This window comes from Bombyx mandarina, chromosome 05 (assembly GCF_030267445.1).
Source record: "Bombyx mandarina strain Sakado chromosome 05, ASM3026744v2".
Lineage (NCBI taxonomy): Eukaryota > Metazoa > Arthropoda > Insecta > Lepidoptera > Bombycidae > Bombyx > Bombyx mandarina.
In genome coordinates this window covers 9,653,382-9,677,230 of record NC_143212.1, presented here as the reverse complement: position 1 = coordinate 9,677,230, position 23,849 = coordinate 9,653,382, and the positions used below count along the sequence as shown (strand labels likewise).

Sequence of the window (23,849 nt, the reverse complement as noted above, 5' to 3'; positions counted from 1 at the left end):
GCATTAGTCAGTGCAGCTATGAATTGCTCTGTGGGTGCTAGGTAATCTTTTTCTTTATTAAGACAACACAATTCGTCGTTGATCTTTAGATTGCAAAAGCCCGGTTGCGCGATCATCTCCTTTAGCACTTTATTATAATGAACATGTTGCCAATTAGGCGAGTTAAAATGTTGGAGATCAATTAGTTGTTTCAATCTGTTGTCGTCAGCAGGTTTGATGAATTTTTTGTCATCGAAGTCTGTCTTACAAATACCTAGTGCCAGTGATTTTGGCTCTGTTGTTGAAGGATTTGTCAAGTATTCCGTATCAACGTGATTAACGTGTTCAACAATAGGTTCGCAACAATTTTCGTTGCTATTACTTGTTGCACACTGTTGATGCATTATTAAATTTGTAAGGGCACTGACCTGGTGGGATAACGCGTCGATTCGGAGATCGACCGTTACCTTTGAATCCCGTTGTTTCTTACGGAGAGGCTCCTCATGTTCTTCTTCGCTTGACGTCGAACAGCTCGACCGCGAGGTGTCCCCATCGCGTTCCTCCTGTATACCTTCCCTCTCGGACGTTGTTAAATTTGAAACGACATCACCCCCAACAGATGACGTGTGATTCATGGTGCCTGACGATAGGACTGGTACCTAACACTTGTAGTGATTGCAAAGTAACACTCTTTGAAGCTCAAAAGGAATATTTTTTACAATCAGTAACAGATCGAATAAATATTTTAAGATTTTTCGACCTCACGCTACGAAAGTACACAACGCTATGAGGACGAAAGACGGCTGCGCTCTCTTATACTTGCTGGCCACGCCTGGCGGCTAAAGATGGAACTACATTGACAGTCTATGGTTGGGTATAGACAAGGAACGGTATAGACAAGGAACTTAAGCTAAGTACACACGGCTTCTTCATAATACAATGCTGTATGTTTTCCAGAGGCACATCAATATAATTGTTTTATATCTGTGTTCAATAAACACAATTTTGTTATTTATAATTTGTTTCTTTTATTGGTGTAAGTCTCCCAGAGCGGTAAGTGGTGTCGCCCCGAGATCCTCCTCAACGAGTCTCCAGTTCACCGGTTGTCTATCGGTGGTGACGTGTCTAGAAGTGGTGCGGCTCGGCCCCGTGTCTCTCGACCCATAAACCACCTTTTGGGGTGACGCGACTGGGCCTCATGTAACATCGGCATACCCAACCAGGGGCACCCTCAGACACAGACACGTTATAAACAGAAAAATTATTATTGAAAGAACCGACATTGCTCTCACTAGATTGAATTTTCTCCGAAAATAAAAACATATACAAACTGGGACAAAGTAGTTTCTATACGAGACATGGCTAAACGCTAATCATACGGTGTCCAAAGCTTGGACCGATAATACTGCACAATCAACCACTAAAGTACCCGAAGGCAAAGATCAAAGATTAATCATCTCTCATACTGGGACGTCATCTGGTTTTGTGCCTAATTGTCTATTGGCATTCAAATCAAGTAATCAACTAAAACTACTGAATACCAAGAGGAAATGAATTTTGATAAAATAAAGGAGTGCTTTTTAAACTTATTAGATTATTATAAAGGAGCCGCATTGCATTATTATGGCAAACGCCCCATACCATTCGGTCTAAAAGCACAAACCACCAACTTCGGCGAACAAAATTAGAAGTCATTTGCACGGCTTCAAGAAAAGCGAATAGAGGCCAATTAAACTATGCTGAAGCATGAATTATTAAGACTCGTTGGTCTGCACAAACCTACTACTCCAACGGATGTCTTAGATTATATAGTCTACGAAAAGGGTCATACCGTCATAAGACTACCCCCGTACCACTGCCAGTATAATCTGATCGAGCTTATCTGGCCCAGCATGGAGCATTAAATCAAGGGTTTGTTTGCTTGAATTCCAGTTAGATAGGTACTTTAAGTATTAACTACTGTATAATTAATCTTAGTAAAAATATGTTTTCTTTTAAGGTTACGCTGACACAACACAACATCACCATTCACGGCAAATAAAATGTTGCAGTCATTAAAAAGTGCGGTCGAAAATGTATCTGCAGAAGATTTGAAGAAGTGGAAGAAGGTGGTAACGAAATGCAAAAAAGTAATGAAAGAAGATTGGGAGCGGATTGTCCGATTTGATAATATTTGCGATCAAGAGCTTATAATAAATTTACAAGATTGTTTTAGCGATGCAGAAACTGATTCAGAAATATATTTGTGGTGTGCTCCATTAAGAGAATAATATATGTTATATTAAATTATTTTGTTTAATTTAGTAACATTTGTAATTCAATTAAACCCAATTATATGTTACATTAACATCGATAATAGTAAGAAACATCGATAATTACTACAACCCTAAGAATGTCAGCCTGACATATGTCGCAGAGATCAGATGAAGCTTCATCCTAAATTGTGATAACATTTCGACTGGTCCATAGATGATACACTTAAGTACTTATTATGTTTATAATTGCTTTAGCAACTGGAATTCAATTTAAATATATAGAAAACATTTACTCGATACTCTTCACATTTTGGTAATAAAACAACTATGTCTAAGTCATCATGCGACGAGTCACAAAAAATGTACTTTTATTTCTTGTTGGATTACTTTTTATTTGGTTATATTGTGAATATATCATCTACTTCATAGTTATAGCGCAGGTATTTGACTTTTATTTTAAAAATTGAAATTAATGAGGAAGAGAAGGAATGTTAGGAAGCTTGTGAAGTTCCACCGCAAAAAATTAAAGCGTTTTTGTTAAAATTTCAGGAGTTCTTACAGATATTTTAATTGAAAAACATATTTACTAGGAATAAGTATAATTTAAAAAAAATGTCTATTATTTTCAGTGTAATTGGCCTGTTACAAATGACACAGATAAAAGAATACAGAGTTTGAAAGCCCTTATGATATCAGACACCCATCTGCTGGGACCAAGAAGAGGGCATTGGCTGGATAAAATGAGACGCGAGTGGCAGATGCATCAAGCATTTCAAACTATAATGATGATGCTGAGCCCTGACGTTGTATTTGTTTTAGGTAGTAATTAAAATAATGCAAATTTCTAACTGAATTAGACAAAGCTACTTTTTGCAATGGAAATAAATAAAACTAAAAGAAATTAAATAAGTACTAAGTATGGATTTTTTCCAAGTTAGATTTAAGAATAACACCTAAAAACACTTATTTTTCACACTGTACTCAGGTGATTTATTTGATGAAGGAGAATGGACAAATAATAAAGAGTTTCAAGAGTATGTTGAACGTTTCTATAGATTATTTATGGTACCACCCCACGTGAAGATGTATGTTGTTGCAGGGAATCATGATATTGGATTTCATAATTAGTAAGTATTGTTAAATTTATGATTGGTTACTTCAGTGATTTAGCTGCCCACTTCTTCTAAACAGAGGACAGAAAGAAGGAAATGAATCAAATAAAAAATATTTGATTTTTAGCCAACAGCCAATGTCCAGATAATACACTGAACTATAAAAGTCACAGGAATATTATCTTATTATTGTTTGTATTGAGAACTGATCTTGAACACAATGATAGTCACTAGCTAGTGGATTAAGTTTTTATTTATTATGTGGATTAAAATTTTCACCAATTGTATTTTCTTTTATGTAGCATAAGAAAGGGAGCTATCCAAAGATTTTACAAGCTCCTTAACACGTCATCAGTTGAATTTGTCACTTTGAAAGACATTCATTTTGTACTTTTGAATTCAATGGCAATGGAGGGAGATTCCTGTCAATTGTGTAGTGAAGCACGGAATGATATACAACATATATCAGGTGTGTGTTTTTCTTAAAGTTTTAATGACAAGTCAAGGAAAAAATAAATCTTAAAAGTTTTTTAATTACAGGAAGACTAAAATGTTCAGAGGACCCTAAGTATTGTTTCGGAAATAAATTCAAATCCCTGAATTATAGTCGTCCAATCCTTTTACAGGTGAGATAAGATATTATTTGTGCTAAAGGTAAAATAGTACCACTTTTTTATTTAAAATATAGCATTATCCTGATCCAATTGTAAGATGTTTATATACATTTTGATAGGAAAACCTATCCCTGGACGAAGAGATGACATCCTGGATTTTCTATTGCTCTAAAATAGCTCAACCAGTCAGTCTGGTTGCTCTGCAATACAAACTATTATAAAATAAGTTACTACCTTGTGGTAGAAATATGCATTGTACACCTAACCACCTGTATTTACGATACCAAAAAAGTCACATCTCTCGATACATTTTTTGCCACTTGCCATCGGGCTTTGGAATGAGTTCTATGGTGTTTCCCGAGCGCTGTGACATGTCTTGCTCCAAACGAGGCTTGTAGAGAATATTTACCGGTTGGCAGCGGCATAGCTCTGCCCTTGGCATTGCCGAGGTCTATGGGCGACGATAACCACTAACTATGAGTGGGTCTTTCGCGCGTCAGCTTACAAGGGCAATAAAAAAATTTGAAGAAACTAGCAGCTTATCCTTAGGGTCACATAAACATCTAACATGTAGAATGTAGACTTTCAATTTGACCACTCTTGCACTCACATTTTGTTGTAGATACTGGTTGCTGAACATTAATAAATGAAATAGCCTTGCTTGGGTTAGTGTTAGCAACGTCGGCAGGTTAGAGCCCTGTGAACCTACTAGTTCTGCGAATCTTGTAATAACCCCTCGAGGTTCATTAAGAAGGAAAAAATGAAAGTGATGTTGACATGTGGAAGCATAATAGTGGAATGAAAATCACCTAAAATCATCATTTTCATTAAATAACAAAATCTGTTCTAACTTCTGGTAGATGTTAAGACACGAATAATTTTGCATAGATAAGTTCCTTCATTTATAAAAGTTACACGTCATTTCGGTTCCTCCCGATCTACTAACGGTGCTTTTAAGTACCTCAAGCACCGCTCATCGTTCTCGTCGAATCCGTCGCTTGAGACGAAGGGCTCGACAAGTAAATTAACTCTCAGACACAGCCCACTGAGTTTCTTCGCCGGATCTTCTCAGTGGGTCGCGTTTCCAATCCGATGGTCGAATTTTCGAAGCACGGGTCTTGCTAGGATTCACGTCAGGTTTGAGCCCCCTGAGTTCCCCTACTCGCCCGGTTACGCTGACAGCCTCTCAAGGCTATCAGCATAATGTAGGAAAAAATAATAATATAAAAGTTCAACAAAAAATATTAATTTAACTGTTTGATTTGTGATGTTACCAATTGCTTCTATTACACGTGGTGTTATAAGAAAATAAAATTTTCAGCATTTCCCATTATACAGAAAATCTGATTCAATGTGTACAGAACCAGATTCACCGCCATTGCCTGAACGGGACAAGCCGTTCAGACTCAAAATCGACGCTCTGTCTAAAGAGGCTTCAGAGTTCCTAGTAAGCAAAATCAAACCAAGGGCCGTTTTTGGAGGGCACACACATCACGGTTGTCTTTTACATCACAAATACGAAAATCTAGGGCAGCTAGAATTTAAGGAGTATTCAATACCATCATTCTCTTGGAGAAATAGACCAGATCCAAAGTATATGTTGGTGAGTATTGATTTTATTCATAATGTGCCCACTTAAACTTGTTTGTGTTTTACAATATTTTATTATTTTAGGTAACATTAACGCCAAACGACTACAACGTACAGAAATGTGGACTACCTCAAGAAGCTACGATAGTCATTACTGCTATATTAATGCTTCTAATACTTGCATGTTTTATTGCAAAGAGGAAATATATAGGAAGGTGACACATAAATATTAATAAAATTCGTAGAATTAATCTCCCAAGTTTAATATTGATAGTAAAATAAATATCATTGACAAGATCGAGCACTTTGTACACCTCTATACACCGTTCGAACAGAATTGTATTTTCGATAAGACAAATACAACACAAAATGGACATATCACATATTAAGCCGACCCTAAGCTTAACAAAAAAAAAAAACACAAATCAAAATAAATTACGAATAAGGAAAAAATAAGAGGTAGATACAGAGATTCTTAATAAATTATAAACACAATACTGACATAGGTAATTTGTATGTTTAAAACTAAGTTTAAAAGTGATGAAAATAATAAAGTCAAACTTGATAATTGCTAAATTATTGTATTATATAATCATAACGAAAAACTAGCAAAATTGTGTCATGTAACAATTTATAAACTATCATTCTAGGAGCACCTAACACTTATATCTAAGATCAGTCTATCAACTCTAAAATGAGTTCATCAAAATGTACTCAATGTACTTACTGAGCATTTAACTAAATCACTGTGTTCAATCAAGTCGATATCTCTACAACACGCGACCATTTCATTGTTCGTCCAAGAAATAATTAGCAGATAATATTGTCAATAAATACCTACTGTTACGTGCCTTAATTTACATTACACAACATATTCGATTTTGTAAACGATCAGCGGATTTCCTCTTAAATATCACTTGGTAACTGGAAATGTTTTTGTCTGACCCATAATTAGACAAGGGCAAGGCTGCAATTAGCGATGCCCCTGTTTGTGTTTTATAAGAAAATGATTTGTAAGACTCGCGGGTGTTGTTGATGGGGAGGCGTGCTGGCGTGGAGGTCGTGGGAGCGCGAGCGCGGCGGGTGCGCTGCGCGCGCCGGTCGCGTCGCCTGCGTTTGTTTCTGATGGTATCCGGTATGCGCGTGCTTCGCCGACGAACATATCACTGCATGCAAATAACGATCGTATCTACACAAGTGAGAGTCGACGCCGCTGGCCAAATCCAGATAACCGTTGCCGTTTGAGTCCGTTGTCGTTTTTTGGAATGCATTCGTTGGTTTCTCGCTAACAGTATACGATCTCTTCCGTACTTTCTGATATTTGTTGTAGTCGTCATCATTGCCAATAGATTCGCAGGGCTTCCTGTAATATTAAATGGGGTTATTCGGTGTTTAATTTTAAGCACCGCATCGAAAATGAAACTAGCGTATGTAAAAAACACTAACCTTGAGGCTTGAAAGCTCAAATGGTTCTTCTCCATATTAGCCTGTATGATTTCGAGCAACTCCCTTCTCTGTAGGCTTCCAGAACGTTTTTTAGTGTGCTTGCGTTCGCGATGTTCCCTGCGTGGTGGTGGATGGCGGTGGTGACGTGGATGAATGACCGCTGTAGGTCTACGATCGGGAACAGTTGTCCTGTGCTCGCCCGAACACGACGACTTTGAAGACAAATCGTCATCCGGTGATAATCTGTCTCTTTGGTCGTCGTCGCTGTGGGGTGCGCAGTCTGGCTGCGTAACATTAACAGACATCGGAACGTCTTTCCGCCGGCGCCTTTGCGCCTCTCTTCGTTCTCGTTGACTGCGTGATTTACCGTTCTCTGGTACGACCGTTAACCGCACTTGTATGGTTTTAGATCCATAATGAGGTACCGTAACCGATTTCCCGATGGATTCGTATATTGTTGACACAATTCCAGCTATGTCCTACAATAAAAATAAAACAAATGAGTGTATCAAAATTTTATTGATGCAGAATTTTAACTAAAATAAAATGGTTAGTTAACTTACATCTTTAGTCATTCTCCCGTGTCCATCAAGATCGTATAGCGTAAATGAAAATTGTAACGGTTGTTGCTTAGAGGGTTCCGGGTGTTGTAGTTCTACGTCACAGGTCAATTCCTGAAAACAAAAAATCAAATGAAAATAAATCATCATTCGTAAATTCATTAAGGTTCAGTTTCAATAATCAGATAAATCGTATCATTCATATACTAAATTCTATCCTTTAAAAATTAATATAAAGGCGAAGCGAATAGGTAATGTATTCATACAATTGTTATTTTGGCCGATTTATAACTATTATTTTATAGGCCGAGCGTTTAAACAAAATAACTTTCTAATACTGAATTTATGGTCAAGGTCTGCTGTATGACGGCTGTGTATACATTTCCATGTAGGATTAACGGTCGAAAGGTTACGTACAGATAATAAAATAGCGCGGCGCCGGTTGGACATTACTCCGGTGTCGACTAACCGACTGGTGAGGCGTTCTCCTTATCTCATACTTTAAAAGGAAACTAGTTACGTCTTTACGATCTGAACTATAGGTACTATAACACACAATCGAGCCGCTTGCGACGGGTTTCCGAGAGATAGCGTATCTGTATAAGATACAGCATGTAAACGACTTGCATTCATAGCAATGTTTATTATATGATTCATTCATAAATTGCTCTGCGTTCGTAAACAATTAAGCTGAATGGCGGTCGGGTAAAGATGATCGATATAACGAAAGTTTTTCACGTATTTTAGGAATTCGTGATTACGCGGTTTGTACACAGTGAGCTCATGTATCTGATTAAAATCTTGAGTCACGACTCACGGTTCTTAATCGCCACTTTCTAATTCTTACAGCAACTCGTTGCTAGGATAAGAATAATAATTTGCTTTGTGAACAAGAACAAGTCGGTGCTTTAAATGATTTTTAATAATAATGCATTAATATGTCCCCTAGATGGTTAATGAAAACTCTAAATTGCTTACAGTTTCAGGTACTGGTTACAGTTTACTGGTGGTAGGACCTCTTGTAAATCCGCGCGGGTAGGTACCACCACCCTGCCTATTTCTGCCGTGAAGCAGTAATGCGTTTCAGTTTGAAGGGTGGGCCAGCCGTTGTAACTATACTTGAGACCTTAGAACTTATATCTCAAGGTGGGTGGCGCATTTACGTTGTAGATGTCTATGGGCTCCAGTAACCACTTAACACCAGGTGGGTTGTGAGCTCGTCCACCCATCTAAGCAATAAAAAAAGAAGTTATTGAATTTACCTCAAATCGCATTCTAGGATTATCTTCGTGGTTCTCTGGAGCGGGGTACGATGGCGGTTTGTGGGAAGGTTCATTTGTAGGTCGCATCAAACGGGGCGGTGGCGGAGGAGGTATAACCGGCTGTAACAAAGCTCGCGCCTCACTTGGTAGTAGATCAGGAGGCGCTGAGCTCTGTGATGTAGCTCGGCCGACAAGTTCTTCAGTGTCCGTCCGGTCACCTTCCATTCCGACTGCAATAATGATGAAATTATGGTAGAAGCACTCTCATTTATTAAAAATTAGTTAAGTTCCGCCATGTTTTTCTGTAGATGAGTTAGGTTATTTATATGAAATTCCTACCTTGAGCACTGGCTATAAAGCGTCTGATTTTATTATTATATTATTTTACTTTATATTACATTGATTGATCGTGATCATCGATTAAGCTAATTATAAAATGTAGTATTGAAAAGGCGTATTGATTCCTCGCGAGTAGGTACTACCATTCTGCCTGTTCACGAGGAGGTACTAATGCATAAGTTTAAAACGTATTTAGTGGCGTTTTAATGTTTATGAGAAACTCCAACAATTTTTGCTAAATGTGTGGTGAGTAATCGTCCCTATCTTAGGTTAATATAATTAGAATAAAATCTTCCACAAAAACTAAAGTACACGAAATGTCATCTATATCTATACTTTATACTAATATTATAAAGAGGAAAGATTTGTTTGTTTGTTTGTTTCGAATAGGCTCCGAAACTACTGGACCGATTTGAAAAATTCTTTTTCCATTAGAAGCCGACATTGTCCCTGATGAACATACGCAACTTTTTTTTTTTTTTTTAATTTATTTTTTTTTGTTTTATGTGTGTTTTAATGTTTCCGAAGCGAAGCGAGGGCGGGTCGCTATAATTCAATAAATCAAATGAGCGAAAATTTAACAAAATAATCTTGTATTTTTTGTACTTGTTAATTTCATCATAACTATTATTAAAAAAGTAGTAGTTTCAAAAGTATTGTTTTTTACAATATCAATCTTCAATTTATTAGAGTCAGGTAAGGTTAAGGTTTTTACGATTTTCAAGCTAACTTTTGTATTGTATTATCATTGAAAAAAAGAATACAATAAAGTACAATGGCAAGTAAAATCGTAAGAATATCCCAACAATTTGTCGGCGAGACTCAAAAGTCGTCTACGGCAGACCGACGTCGAGATATAAACGACACAAGGTTGTGGCGTTGAGAAGTTTTCCGAGAAGGTCCGGACACGAACACTTGGTTGACTTGGGAATTGGGATCTACCGTGGACCGTGACACATCTGTCGCTAATGTTCCAAACAAACCGGCTAAGTGCATGTCGGACCTCACAAATAAAAAGGTTCCGTAGTTGAATTACTCGTTTGAAACTGGATTTGAATTGAGGGGTGGTAATTTACAATAACAAAAATAAGTTTGTATTTCATAGCTCGTATTCATCATACACTGAAAAACAAAGTTATTTTGGGTTTGTCGCCGTTTCAAATATTTGACAGAGCTGGTAATCGTGGTGTCCAAATTTAAAAAACTACCGTTAAACCAATGTTCATGTGTTGTGGGCCATTATCTAAGTATTACATAAAAGAGCTAGTGTTCAATTTACCGATCACGTAATTTTTTCATAACCAGAACTAATTGCTGGAGTCTTAATCCCGTTCGTTCAAGTTCATTGCTCTTCGAAAGTTCATTGCGTTATTCGCGATAACATAAAAATGAATATGTTTGGATCTGTTTTTCATACGTAAAACAAGTATACATATCATTTATCTGATATAAAGTTAATTTATTCGCTGTTAACCTAAGAGGCTGTTCCAGCTACACGCGGATAGGTAGGTGAGCTCGCGGTTTGAACTTGAGAGAATTTGCAAACACTATCTCTAGCAAGAGCAGTGCTTCGCAGAATCTGCCGCCGGATCGGAATCGTGAGCCACTGAGAAGATCGGCGAGAAATTCAGTGGGGTAACGTTGTATAGTATTGTGCAAGTTGTTTTTACAAAGTAGCCGCCATTAGTGAGACTTTTGCGGTCTGCTGAGCTTTGTGCGATTAACGTTGTTAAATTCTGAAGTTTCTAGAGGAAACCTGGAGTTACGTTGCTTTTTTGTGTAACTAAGTTTTATGTATGTGTCTATCATTAAGATAAACATTTCCCCATTTCAAATTATTGTTCGCTTCAGAAATGGTTATCTTTACAGCCCAGGTTTAGGTTCAGTGCAAATTCTTTGAGTAAATGTACTGGGACATACCGATAAAAGAACTATCGTCTTTTGATGTTTGATTACGGAATCCTAAAAATCTAAATATATCTATCTCATAATCGTGATCTTTTTCGTAGCTTAGAAAGCTTAGCTGATTTTATTATGTTTTTGTCAGCAATATTAAGGAGCTATCTTTTGTAATATGGAATATTTTTTTATTTATTTTAAATTCAATGATTAATTATATCTTTCACTGATCTATATTTCACTGAATAGTTCACGTTATCGTTTAAAATTTATATTTCGAAGACGTTGTTGAGTTCATTCGACATATCAAATTGCATATAAGCATTCGTTATATATATGAAATATTTATATATGTATATTCGTTATGTATACTGTTTGTATAAAAAAACTTAAAATCCATTGCATTTAAAAAGAAGTCGTAACCTTTTTTTTTTCAGGATCAGGATAATCGAATGTCTATAATTATATTCGTAATTACTGATGCAATGTATAGCGTTTTGTTCGCTTGCACGGGTAGGTACCACTCCCGATTGCTTCTGCTGCAAAGCAGTCAAGCGTGGACCGTGGGCACGTCTTTTTTTTTAAAGCAATAAAATTAATTCATCAGCAAAGTTCATTTCAGGATAGAATAAGAATTAATTGCTCTTTGGAGCTTTGCCTTCCTAATGTAGATATTACTTTTATTAGGTTCGCTTTGTAGGTTGGACGTAATTTTGTATTTAAACCACAATAATACATTCATCAGATACATAGATTTTTTCTGTGAAAGGATATTACATGCAACACTATTTTTCCTACTAATATTAAAAATATATCCAAAGCCCTGCCATGGTTTTTGGGGTTATATTTCGTCATTATATTTTTTAAAATAAGTAGTCACCTAATTAGAATAAATGGTACATAATTACATAATTAGAATCCTTCTCTCTTAAATGTACTATTAATTTTGTGCTCTCTTTAGTTTAACATAAAATATCGTAACTAAATATTTTCCACTTTTTGTCAATGTATGGAGACATTGTTGTCGATAGATGAGTCGACTATTATCAAAGGCGGCAATCTGACTTTTGGACAATGATTGGTAAATCAGAAAAACGAATTATTGACTTTGTATTCCATTGGCAGTCACAAAACTCTTCGGAACGACATCTTAGATAAATAACAGGTTAACTATTAACCTTTATTTAATGCAGGTTTTGAACCGTATTCTTTGAAGGAGACGATTATATTCAAATAAATCTGTATTGACATATCAATAAATATTTTTTGTCCAAATGTACAGATTGCCGCCTTTGATAATAGACGACTCAGATACAACCTATATTTTGGCTGAGTACTGAGTAAAATTATAGAAGGTAATACAAAACTAAGTAGATAGGTCACTACTTAGTTTTGTATTACTTTTTTTTTTATCATTTTGGGTGTAATTTTCTTATATCATATCAGTTTGTATATAATATTCTCTTATTACATTCGTTTCACAATTTTAAATGTGTACAGATTATACGAGAATCTAACCCAAATAGCACCCCAAAAATTGTAGCTTCATTGCATCATAACACCACGTAAATAAACACGTCATAAGGGTAACGTAATCTTTAAATTAATACGTGAAGCAAAAACTTTGTACCTAGGTATATATCCCTTTTTACGAAAATTGCGCGGACGGAGGAGTATGAAATTTCCCACACTTGCCTATAGAGAATATAGAAGAGTGCAGAATGTTAATATTTTTTTATTATTCATAAAAAATATGTACATTAAATCTATAAAGAAAACATTAGGTATACACCTACCATGTATTTGACACAACACATATATTTTATATACGAGTACTTTTGGTTCATTGTCAAAATGTTGTTATTTTTTAGTCTGGTCAAACTGAGAATAATGTTTGTCTTTAATATTATTTGTCTATAGTTTAGTTTTGGCGAAATCTGTGATTATAGAAGTATGATAGTCTTTGACAATGCTCCATAATAATGTTCAAACTTATAATTTCCAATAGTCGAATTTCGACTACTGTGGGACCGCTAGTTATTATTTTATTGTGGCGCGAATAATAGCTCAAGCACGAATTAACGTTCATATTAATATGTAAATTGTAAAGTATTGCATGCCATTTATAGTTTGTAGGTAGTCAACTATTTCTTTTTAATGTTCGGCAACTGAATTAACACAAACCTTTTTTAGGCTTTTTGGGAACCTACATAATGGAAAAGATTTTTTTTCGTCGTGTGCAGTGGAAAATAATGGAATAACGACCATTAAATGCAAAAGATTCAGCGCTAAATAAACATTGGGATAAATAAGTTTTCTTAATGTATTCTCGCTTTTGGTGGCGTTTCTTTAATATTATGACGGCTGTAAAATCAATATACTTTGTTTATGTTAATGGAGACCGTGAAAATTTACTCACGACTGAATTTCTTATAGCCATTTCTAAACTTGTTGCGCCACCACTTGATAAAGTGGTGCGCCATGGGGGCGTCCGCGGCGGGTGCCGGAGCTCTCAACGTTTCGTAGCACGTCATGCGCTGCGCTCACGCACGCATCCCGTACACTTCAAAAGAGCCGCAAATCCCTTAATTCACTGAATCTCAAAAAAATCACTAGCACTATAAATACTGAACACCATTCGGCTATATCATGCTCATCGTGTAGTAAGCGGAAAATATATGACCTAGTTGTCCGCGTGAATGTTAGTAAGTTATGGAAGCAAACGACTGCTTCTCTCGCATGTTATTGTATGACTGACTGATGGATGGAGTAGGGAGGGGCGTACCGCGTAGCGGCGTGTTGCGGCAGCGAGGGCGCGGGAACGTGCGCGCGGAGCGGCACCGCGGCGGCCTTCTCTCGTTTCGCCGGCTAAACTCATTTTGTACAGCACAAGCAGAAAACTTAAAGACAAACTAACCGCCTTACTTGATAAAATATGTATAATACGCAATCAACATTTACCTGCTACAATTATTTTAATAAGGCAAAAAAATCTCATACTAGTAAATACCTATTCACGAACTGTTACGAGCTTTTTTTTCTTTTCAAATGTTGCTTTTATTAGAAAGCACCTTAACTTTGTGCCATCGTTAACCACGAAGTAAGTTCTACTTTAAAACAATTAATAATTTATTAAAAACAATGCTAACTGTTTGTGATCAGCATAGACCTGTGATCAGCCATTAAACAATTAGGTAACTAATCTATGCTTTTCTCATTGAAATTTTACAATTATTACCCAAAATCAAACATATAAATAAACAGGTTGGCAGTTAAGACAAAATTAAATTTTTTGTGTGACATTTTAATATTATTAGTGAATTAATAAATATGCCGAGGTAATTCCGAACCAATTTTGATCATATCTTTATGTACCTACTCTTGTTACGTAAAGAAACGATACCAGGATGAGAAAGAGTTTCCTTGGTATTTTGACATGTAAATCTTTAAAAAATATGTTCAATGGTGTTTAGCAATTTCTCAGTAAAAGGAACTTTTTATAGTTAAGCAGTAAATACCTATAGGGCATTAATAGAGAGAAAGGTGCACAGGCATCCGCTACGTTAGCACTGGCAGCCTCCAAGAGGTCGTCGACCCTCACTCTGCGGTCACAAAAAAGATTACCTATCTTAGTAGACTTTTTTTCTAGAAAACCTAATCACAATAATTAGTCTTTGTACTGGAACATAATATAACATTCACCTCTGCCCTAGCACCACTAGGTGAACATATAATATTTCGTAGAAAATAAGACGTTGTAATAATAATGTTACATAAACAGCTGATTTTAATTCCAATGAATTTAAAATAAATTCGCCAAAAGCCAGTGTGAAAAAAAAAATTCAATCGCAGTATAATTTGACTGCAAGTTTGTAATCGCCATTCATTCTGATTTGTGATGGTGGCATTGTTAAGTTTTCTGAGAAGGTTAGGATACATTGGACGACACGTAGGTAGTGATGCATTCAGTAGATCGAGGGTGCCGCTGTATTAGGGTGTCAGTCAAAATCCAAGTCGCATGTGCCAGCCGCTTCAAATTAGAATTTTACGGTCTCTTCGTGTTGGGTTTATTGTCAGAGAGTGATCGCTGACCGAGACGAGGTCGTATCCTAAAACTGACTTCCTACACCAAACACTGTTTTATGTAGGCACGCTTTTAATGTTCGTTATAAATATTTTTAATGTTTATCATGGTTTCGTGTTTTTGTGGCTTTGCTTAACTGACGTTACCGCTTTGTTGCCTAAAACAATTGAAGCATTCTCAATTGAATTATTGCTAGTAAAGTAGTAAATTTGTTTGGCTATATGTAAAAGTGAAGAAACTAATTGTACATTATAGAATTCTTAGTGAAACATTCTCTAAGCATGGACAGTAAAATGACCATACGTGGCGGGTTAAGGCTGAGACCCTCGCACGGGAACTACGTGGGTGGCTTATTTCTACGAAATAGTGTTGATGGCCAGTCACTTCAATATCATCTATCAATAAAGTACCCTAGTTTATTATAGATACTTATATCTGCTTATATCTATTATTTTATTGACATTCATTATTTCGAATGCTGTCTACCTATTGTATATAATAGGTAGTACCAACATACAATTTCCACACCTCTTGGCTGATTACTTCACCAGAATATATATACGACACCCCAATGATTTATATTGTAATGATTTTGCTGTTGATTCTGTGATACACTGACTTAAAATACATGTATGTATAGTTTGGTCTCACTGAAAACACTGGTTACTCAATAATCAAGCGTATTCACTTACGGTGTCGCGTGTAAGGTTGTAAAAATAGTAAATAGTTTACTTCTTTTCATAATAAAAATATTTCACCTACCCCCGCCCAGAACTCCAGGTAAAATATTAACCATTGCCTTTATAGAGAGACAGTTATCCTAGATAATATTCCTAGTGTGAACGAATTTCAATTCGGTTTTAATACATGAAGATACAAGAACTCTACCGTAATTATTAAGTACGATGAAATCTTTAAATGCAAAACTTATATAAAAAGATAATCTAGTGAAGTGACCTGGAATGTTGATAGTGGCGTTATTTCTGCTATTCGGTTAGTTGGCTCTCTGCCAGCTGATGTGGCCGCACTATAGCGTGGGCAATGCCCACTCACGCATTTTTATCATACATAGAATGTTTTTCTTCTATTGTACAGTGAGAGCATGGAACTAATGTACAATATCAGTCAAATATTCTTTGCAGCTGGCAGAAATATCGTCGTATTTAATATAATTTAAAAAGTTTAGGTTTTTGGAACCAAACAGCTAAACAATTGTGTACATATTTAAATGGTGAAATATTCATGAGTTGTGGCACTAGTTTCAACAAACTAACATTAGATTCCTCACCAGAGCTTCCCCCATCAAATGTGCTAGATTGTTTGTGTTTCTAATGAAAGTATATTCAATACGTTTTTTTTGTAAGCAATAAAAATAAACTTAAACAGGTTTCGCATTTATTATGAGTTGGAGCATTAGATTATTCAACTTTATTGCTTTGAGAAGCTCCACGTTTACTACCGCATAAAAATGCCCCCGGGCTACGCTCAGAGCGGTGAGCTGAGCACAAACGTGCACCATACACAGCTGTAGTAAACATCGCGCAACGCATTGAAAGTCGGCACTTTAAAGCACTAATAACATACGATTACATAGAAGGTATCTTCTTCAACTCGTCGGCAATAACTATTTCTGTGTTCACCTACCTACGGACTTGTTTGGTTACGTAGAAAAAAATATTGTAGAAGATTTATTGAATACGTATACGTAGGTACTTTATGTACGTATCTTGTACTTTTAATTAATAGGCGTTAAGACAAATCTGAATTTTGAAAAAAAATATTGACTATTTAGGTGTATGTGTTGTATGTTAATCGATACCTTGTTGGTGTAGTGACTAACTAGATCGGGTACTGCTTACTGCTATCACAGAGTCTGTATTCGATGCCCGATCGAAATAAGTAGCTGTTATATTGTATGATATTCGGAATCTGGCCCTACATGTTTCATTCTACATATTAGGTAGTATTTGATTCAAGATAATATGTGTGGGTTTATAGCGTGTCTATTACATAGGAGAAATAGTGCCGTTAAAAATAAATAAAGAAAAAAAACTTAAGGGATAAATTTGTTACGAAAATAGATGAAGACTAGGTAAGCATTTACAAATTATCATAAAATACTTAGCAAGGATGTAACAAATAACCAAGTATTCGCAGGGTTTTGAGGATGATTAATTTTGAAATTTGAACACAAGTTTCTAGTTTTTTTTATTATTATTTAATATTAGGTAGGCCTGCCTACATTGAAACAAACTGTACATTCCCGCTCGCAACGCCGTCGCGTGCAGACGCGTTTCCCGATCTGTCGTTCGCTCGCGATCTGCGACTCGTGAACACACAGTTTGTGCCCAATTGTTTTGTGATCGAGAAAACCTAAACTGTCTTTATAAAGACAAATCACTACAATTAGCTTGTTGCGGCATATCACAACCTAGTACCTATACCTATATCTCCTTACCTTCCCCGGCCTTTTTCAGTCTTTTTCAAGACGCGCTCGGTATCCGCACGATGTAGCGAATACAGCCCGAGCTCCATCCTATCTTCCTGCTGTTTGCCGTTCTCAAGGCATAGGCACTCATCCCTCTGCTATCACTGCTGCTTTTACAGCGCAGGGGGTTCGACCCCGTCTAGGGGACTAGCCTTTCGCCGAGTGCGTGTAAGCCCCGAGACGCCCTGGGGACGAAAACGTGTTCATCGGATTCCTTCGGGAATAATATCTGACTATCACGACCGAATTGGTGGCCTATAGAGCCTCACGTGACGAATATTCTCCCTCCGCATCGCTCGTTGCCGTTGCGAAACCTGCCTCGCAGGCTTTCTCCGCGCACCCCGCCCCCGAACCATCGTCAAGGGCACGTACGCACGCCTTCGCCGTACGGTAAAAAGCGCACCCGGAACGGAGTCCCGGAACTCTACGTCGAAACAACCGAAATCCGCGAACGCGTGAGGCGTCCGCGCATCGTAACATCCGAGTCCGACTCGCCTCGTCGCGTAACTCTGTCGCCACGACAAAAACCCGCGCCTAGAATTGCTGCCCCGTTCCGCTGATACTTCAAGAGAAGACAGCGTGGAACCGCCTGTCCCAGGCCCTTAAGGCCAATAAAAAAAAACCCATGTCGTTCATGGAATCCTAATTAAGGTCGCAACGCCGGGCGACCATAGGACACTGTCTGCATACCTCCGAAAGGAGAAGATAGGGTATGCAACACCTATGCTCTCCAGGAGGACCGCGAACTAAGTACCTAAACAGCTCGACGTCGGGCATATTAAAGAGAACCTGGTAAGACAATCCTACCCAAAATAAGTGTGCAATGGAGGCACAGAGGGCGCGGCAAACAGCCGTATAATATAATTCTCGTTGGACTCTCGATCCCACCCCCTAGGGGAAAAAGATGGCCTCAAGTTTCCGAACCGTATGCGGTCTATCCGGGATCACGGCAGAAGCCTCTAATAGACGGGATACTCCCGGACAGTGCCACAGGTGCCAGATTTATGGCCAGTCATCGCGTAATTGTCACGCGCGCCCCCGCTACATGAAGTGCCTCGGCGATCACGCAACAGCCGAATGTTCACGAGTTAAAGAAACCGCGACCGATCCCCCAAGCTATGTCTTGTGCCTTAAGAAAACCACCCAGCTCCCAAAACCGTCAGCTCCAAGTTTTCGGCGCCTTCAGTGCCGAAACGGACGGTTCCCACGGTCACGGCGGAGAAAAAAAACCGCTGCCGTATACGAAGGCAGATATACATACCGCACCCCAGCCCCCGCTCGCGACACGCCCCGTGCCCCAGCCCTTTCTAGCGTCTATGCGTCCGTATCCTGAACCCTAATAATATAACCGGTAATTAATGGCGCAAAACGTACGCAAAAAACCTTTTTCTTTAAAGTTTGCATTTTACAATGCTAATGGACTGACTGCCTCTAATGCTGCGACTGCCAATTGATATAGGTAGGCCCTGCACTGGACACTCCCTTGCTCTCACATATCGAGGGGTCAGTGTGCCGCATCATGATCACGGGACACCAGCCGATCGTCATCGCATCCATTTACCTCCCCCCTGGCAAGCACCTCCTGAGCAGTGCCATCGAAACACTCCTCGGTATGGGAGACGCTTTCATCCTGACAGGCTATTTAATCTGCCACCAGACTAGTTGAAACTGCCATCGTACGAATGTAAACGGTAGGCGTCTCGACGAGTTTATAGACGACCTCACATTCGGCATCGTCGACCCTCCGACCCCAACACGTTATCCGTATATAACATCACGCTCCGTCCGCGCACAATACCAGTCGCCCTCAGAACCCAGACCTAGTCACGAGGACCATGATGGATTGGAAGAAGCTGAGCATCAAATTAGCTGAAGCCGGGCTACGGATTCAAATCTATCCCCCGAGGATACCGTCGAATCCATAAACATTGTGACGGAACACATATCTTCCGCTATCGTAAGATCTTTCAAAGAAGTCGATGTGGAGGATTGCTTCCACCGCATCAGACTCTCCCCCGAGCTTAGGAATCTCTTAAGAGTTAGAAACGTAGCAATTCGGGCCTACAATTGATATCCCACGGATCGGATTCGGATACGTCTTCTACAGCGGAAAGTCATACCCCGCCTAAACGACGTCCGAAATGAGAAATGGAATAGTTATTTAGAAGAACTCGCGCCCACTCAACAAGCATACTGGCGACTAGCTAGGACCCTCAAGCCCGAAACTATCGCTACTATGACTCTCCTCGTACGCCCTTCAGGCCAACCACCGGCTTACGATGACGATGACAAAGCAGAGTTACAGGACTCACACCGCGGACCCAGAACACACCAAGGTAGTCAAGAGGTTACAGGCTAGTCGACCGAGTTAGTCAGAGGTCGAGCGCAGAGCTTCCCTGCCGCCCTCGGACGCGTTACCCCCCATTACCACAAACGAAGTAGAGGAAACCATTCAAAACCTTGAACCTGGGAAGGCATCCGGCTCCAATGGCATTTTTTTTATTGCCCTTCTAGGCAGACGAGCAAACCGGCCCACCTGATGGTGAGTGGTTACCGTCGCCCATGGACTTCAGCAATGCCAGGGGCAGAGCCAAGCCGCTGCCAATGGCATCCTCAATCGCGCTTTAAAATTTTTACCAGTCCAGCTGATAGCAATGTTGGCTGCCATTTAAAAAGCCGCTATGACGAACTGTATCTTTACCGCGGTGTGGAAAAAAGCAGATATTATCGGTATACATAAGCCAGGCAAACCGGAAAATGAAACCGCGAGCTTCCGACCGATTAGTCTCTTCCCAGCGAGGAAACGTCTCTGGAACTTCATTACCGAAAATAAATTATTAATCGACGAGCAGCTTGGGTACCTACCGCGCCAAAAACTCGTGCATACAACAAGTGCATCGCGTCACGGAGCCTATCTTAATAGGGCTAAATATACGGAAACCAATCCCGGCCGGGGCCCTCCTCTTGGATATCGCAAAGGCGTTCGACAAAGTCTGGCATAGCAGTTTGGTTTACAAACTGTATAACATGAGAGTGCCAGACAGACCCGTACTCATCATACGAGACTTCTTGTCGAACCGTTCGTTACGGTATCGAGTAGAGGGAACTCGCCCTCGCCTCCGTCATCTGATGGCCGGAGTCCCGCAAGGCTCTGCGTTCTCCCCGTTTGTTATTATTTAGTTTGTCGCTCTCCCAATACCACTTCGAGCAGCTCACTCACTAATAGACGCGTTAACACCTCCGTCATTAGCCCCATCACTCATTTTGGCCAGTCCATACCGTGGGCCTCGAAGGTCAAATACCTAGGCGTAGACAGAAGGATGACATTCCGACCCCACATAAAAACGGTACGCGACAGTGCCGCTTTCATACTAGAACGCCCTTCGTAACAAGGTGACACTCTACAAAACTTGCATAGGTCCGGTCATGACCTATGTAGAGTGTAGTGGCCCGCACTAATTTGAAGCCCCTTCAAGTTATTCAACCCCGTTTTTGCAGGATAGCCGTCGGAGCACCGTGGTTCTTAAGGAATGTGGATCTCCATGCTGACCTGGACTCATTCAGTAAGTATATACAGTCAGCATCAACGCACCACTTTGAGAAGGCGGCACGACACGAAAACATTCTTGTTGTAGCAACTGAAAATTACATACCCGATCCTGTGGACCTAACGGTAAACAGTCGACGTCGCCTTAAACACGATTACGAATCCTCCCGGTCCATTAACGATGTTTTTAGGTACCTCAAGCACCGGTCACCGTCCTCGCCGAACCCATCGCTTGCGACGAGGGGCTCGGCGAGTTAATTACCTCATAGACAGAGCCCACTGAGTTCCGGTGGTAGATTCTGCGAAGCACTGCTCTTGCTAAGGCCGGTGTTCACAACACTCCAGTTTGAGCCCCAAAAGCTCACCTACACGCTAGGGTAACGCTGATATAGCGTTTCAAAGCTATCAGCATAGGTAGGGAAAAAAAATTGAATATTGAATAGTCTGAATAGATGAACAATGACTAATTGGATAAAAACGTACACACGTTGTCGTTTTCCTTGCGTTTTTAAGCAACTCTAGGTAAATACTCCATATTAGGAACTCAATAAAACTTGCTTTTTAGTAATAATATTAAAAGTAACAAGACTAATAACCTAAGTTATTATTTTCATTGGGTCACTGTTAAATGTGTATGTGCCTACCAAATCATATTGCTTTTTATTTATTGTAAACTAAATCGAAAAACTTTACATTCATTGAACGAGGAAACGTGCGCAAAGCTGTTAAGAAATACAAAAACACAAAAAATAAAGTCGGGCCCTCGGGCTTCGCCGCGCCGGCGCGGGCGGGCAGTTGATACTCATCTCAGTCACTTTGATGTTGCCGCCGGGTCGGCGAACAGCGCCCGACGGCCGCTCTTTCGTCTCGCCTTAATTACGACTAAGATTTAAAATCAATTACTTAGATTAAATATGTTATGTACTTATAGTGGTAGGTATGCTTAAAAGTTTAATGTTTGAGATTATTTTTTTCTTTATCAGGATTGAAAAAAATCTCTTAGTTAGGCTTCTTAATAAGTACAATTATACAGTACTCAATTATTACAAATAAATCTTTACGTAATTACTAACTGGTGGTGGGGCGTCCTGTCAGCCCGCTCGGATTGTTTCTACCATCTTGTCGTTTTTCTACCGTGCATGAGTAATTAATGTGTTCCCGTCTGACTGCTCTACCTACTGTAAAACTGAAAACTTAGAACTCATGTCTCAAGGCATTTACGTTGTTGACGTCGATGGGCTCAGGTAACCACCTAACACAAGTTGGGCCATGAGCTCGTCCTCAACCGTGTAAGCCAGTGGTCGTCAACCCGTGGCTCACGTACCGCATGCGGCTCTTTGACTCTTCGGCCACGGCTCTTCCGCGAAATGTTTCGTTAGGGCACAGAATATTACTTATTATAATATCTTGCTTACGAGGCACTACGAGACGAGTACAGATTTTTGAAACAGAAGGCTATAAAAATATACCTATCTTTAAAACATTGTCTCTTTCAATGAATTTCAATTGTGTGTTATCTATATTTGGCTCTTTTGGTTGACAAGGTTGTCGACCACACGTCTAAACAATAGAAAAAAATTGGGTCCATATAGAAGATTCCGAACGTCAGTCGTCCAGCCCTTCAGTTTCTCGCCGGATCTTCTTAGTGGGTCGCGTTTCCGATCTCGTGGTAGATTCTACAGAGCACTGCTCTTGCTAGGGTTCGTGTTAGCCACATCGTCATGTTTAAGCCCCGCGAGCTCACAACTTGTTAGGGTTACGTTGAAATGGCCACTTAAGGCCATCAGCTTTGGTAGGGAAAAAAAGTCAGTTGTCATCATCATGAGATTTTCAACTACACTTTTCGTAAATTCTAGTTGCTAAGGCATTGATGATTAAAGTTACATTATTACGGACTGTGATAATTAAATAAATCTTCTAATATCTAAAATCTTCTAATCTAATTATTAAATAAAAAATAAATAAAAGAAAATTATTAGTAAGAAGATCAGTTATTTATACATTGAATTAAAAACTACACATATCTTAATGTTTTCACGAAGGACGAATGTCGATGATCAAACAAAGTAAACTGTTATAAAGAAAAACTTGGTTCTAAATGGCAGTTGAGACTTAAATGTCACTTTGATAGCATAGAAACAATGTTATAACAAACAAAAGGCCAAAGTTATGGTGTCAGTAGGTTAAAGTTACCGGCTACTGCCACCGACAATATAAGAAATGCAAAGAAAGCTTGTTGGTCAAGCAGTTTAAATGTTACATAAAGACGTTTGCTTCTTTTATCTATTCGTCATATTATTATGTATGTGGGCAGTGAAGCTCACGACTCACGGATATAAAGCTACGGGAACTTATAAACATCACAACGTGAATTCTGGCCCCACCTGAAACACGAGATAAATTCTCAATAAAACTGTAAAACAACTACCTACCTACCCCACCCTAATTGGAAGATTGTGTCTGATGGATTCACTTCAATCACAGATGTATTTCTCTGTTACACTCATTACCCAAACAAGAAAGAAACGATACAAATGTAATAACCAAAATTACAGCCAGCGTAGTAAGAAACTATACGGCTATTAATAACCACCGAGTGAAAACTACATTACTAACCAATTAATATGCAAAGTAGGTGCATACATTACAGAAAGCGGTGACTTATAAAATGAAC

The 23,849-nt window shown here is 38.9% G+C and overlaps 2 protein-coding genes across 4 annotated transcripts; one reads left to right on the top strand and one right to left on the bottom strand.

Annotated features, from left to right (window-relative positions):
• The first annotated feature begins 2,356 nt into the window (after positions 1-2,356).
• Positions 2,357-6,126, top strand: PGAP5 (Per1-like protein PGAP5). Of its 3 annotated transcripts, none has more exons than XM_089727676.1 (7): positions 2,357-2,674; positions 2,864-3,053; positions 3,220-3,361; positions 3,649-3,815; positions 3,887-3,972; positions 5,282-5,563; positions 5,635-6,126. In XM_089727676.1, exons 1-7 carry the CDS (start codon positions 2,576-2,578, stop codon positions 5,767-5,769), a joined length of 1,101 nt encoding a protein of 366 aa, XP_089583802.1. In that variant the 5' UTR covers positions 2,357-2,575; the 3' UTR covers positions 5,770-6,126. The 3 variants fall into 3 exon arrangements, with proteins under 3 accessions (XP_089583802.1, XP_089583803.1, XP_089583804.1); XM_089727677.1 differs by having other exon boundaries at positions 2,445-2,596; XM_089727678.1 differs by having other exon boundaries at positions 2,456-2,547.
• Positions 5,798-13,910, bottom strand: nkd (NKD inhibitor of WNT signaling pathway naked cuticle). The gene is made up of 5 exons (XM_089727675.1): positions 13,476-13,910; positions 8,819-9,048; positions 7,560-7,670; positions 6,997-7,475; positions 5,798-6,913 (listed from the first exon to the last, which is right to left on the bottom strand). The coding sequence occupies exons 1-5, from the start codon at positions 13,588-13,590 to the stop codon at positions 6,547-6,549; spliced, it is 1,302 nt and encodes a 433-aa protein (XP_089583801.1). The 5' UTR covers positions 13,591-13,910; the 3' UTR covers positions 5,798-6,546.
• Positions 13,911-23,849: the final 9,939 nt, after the last annotated feature.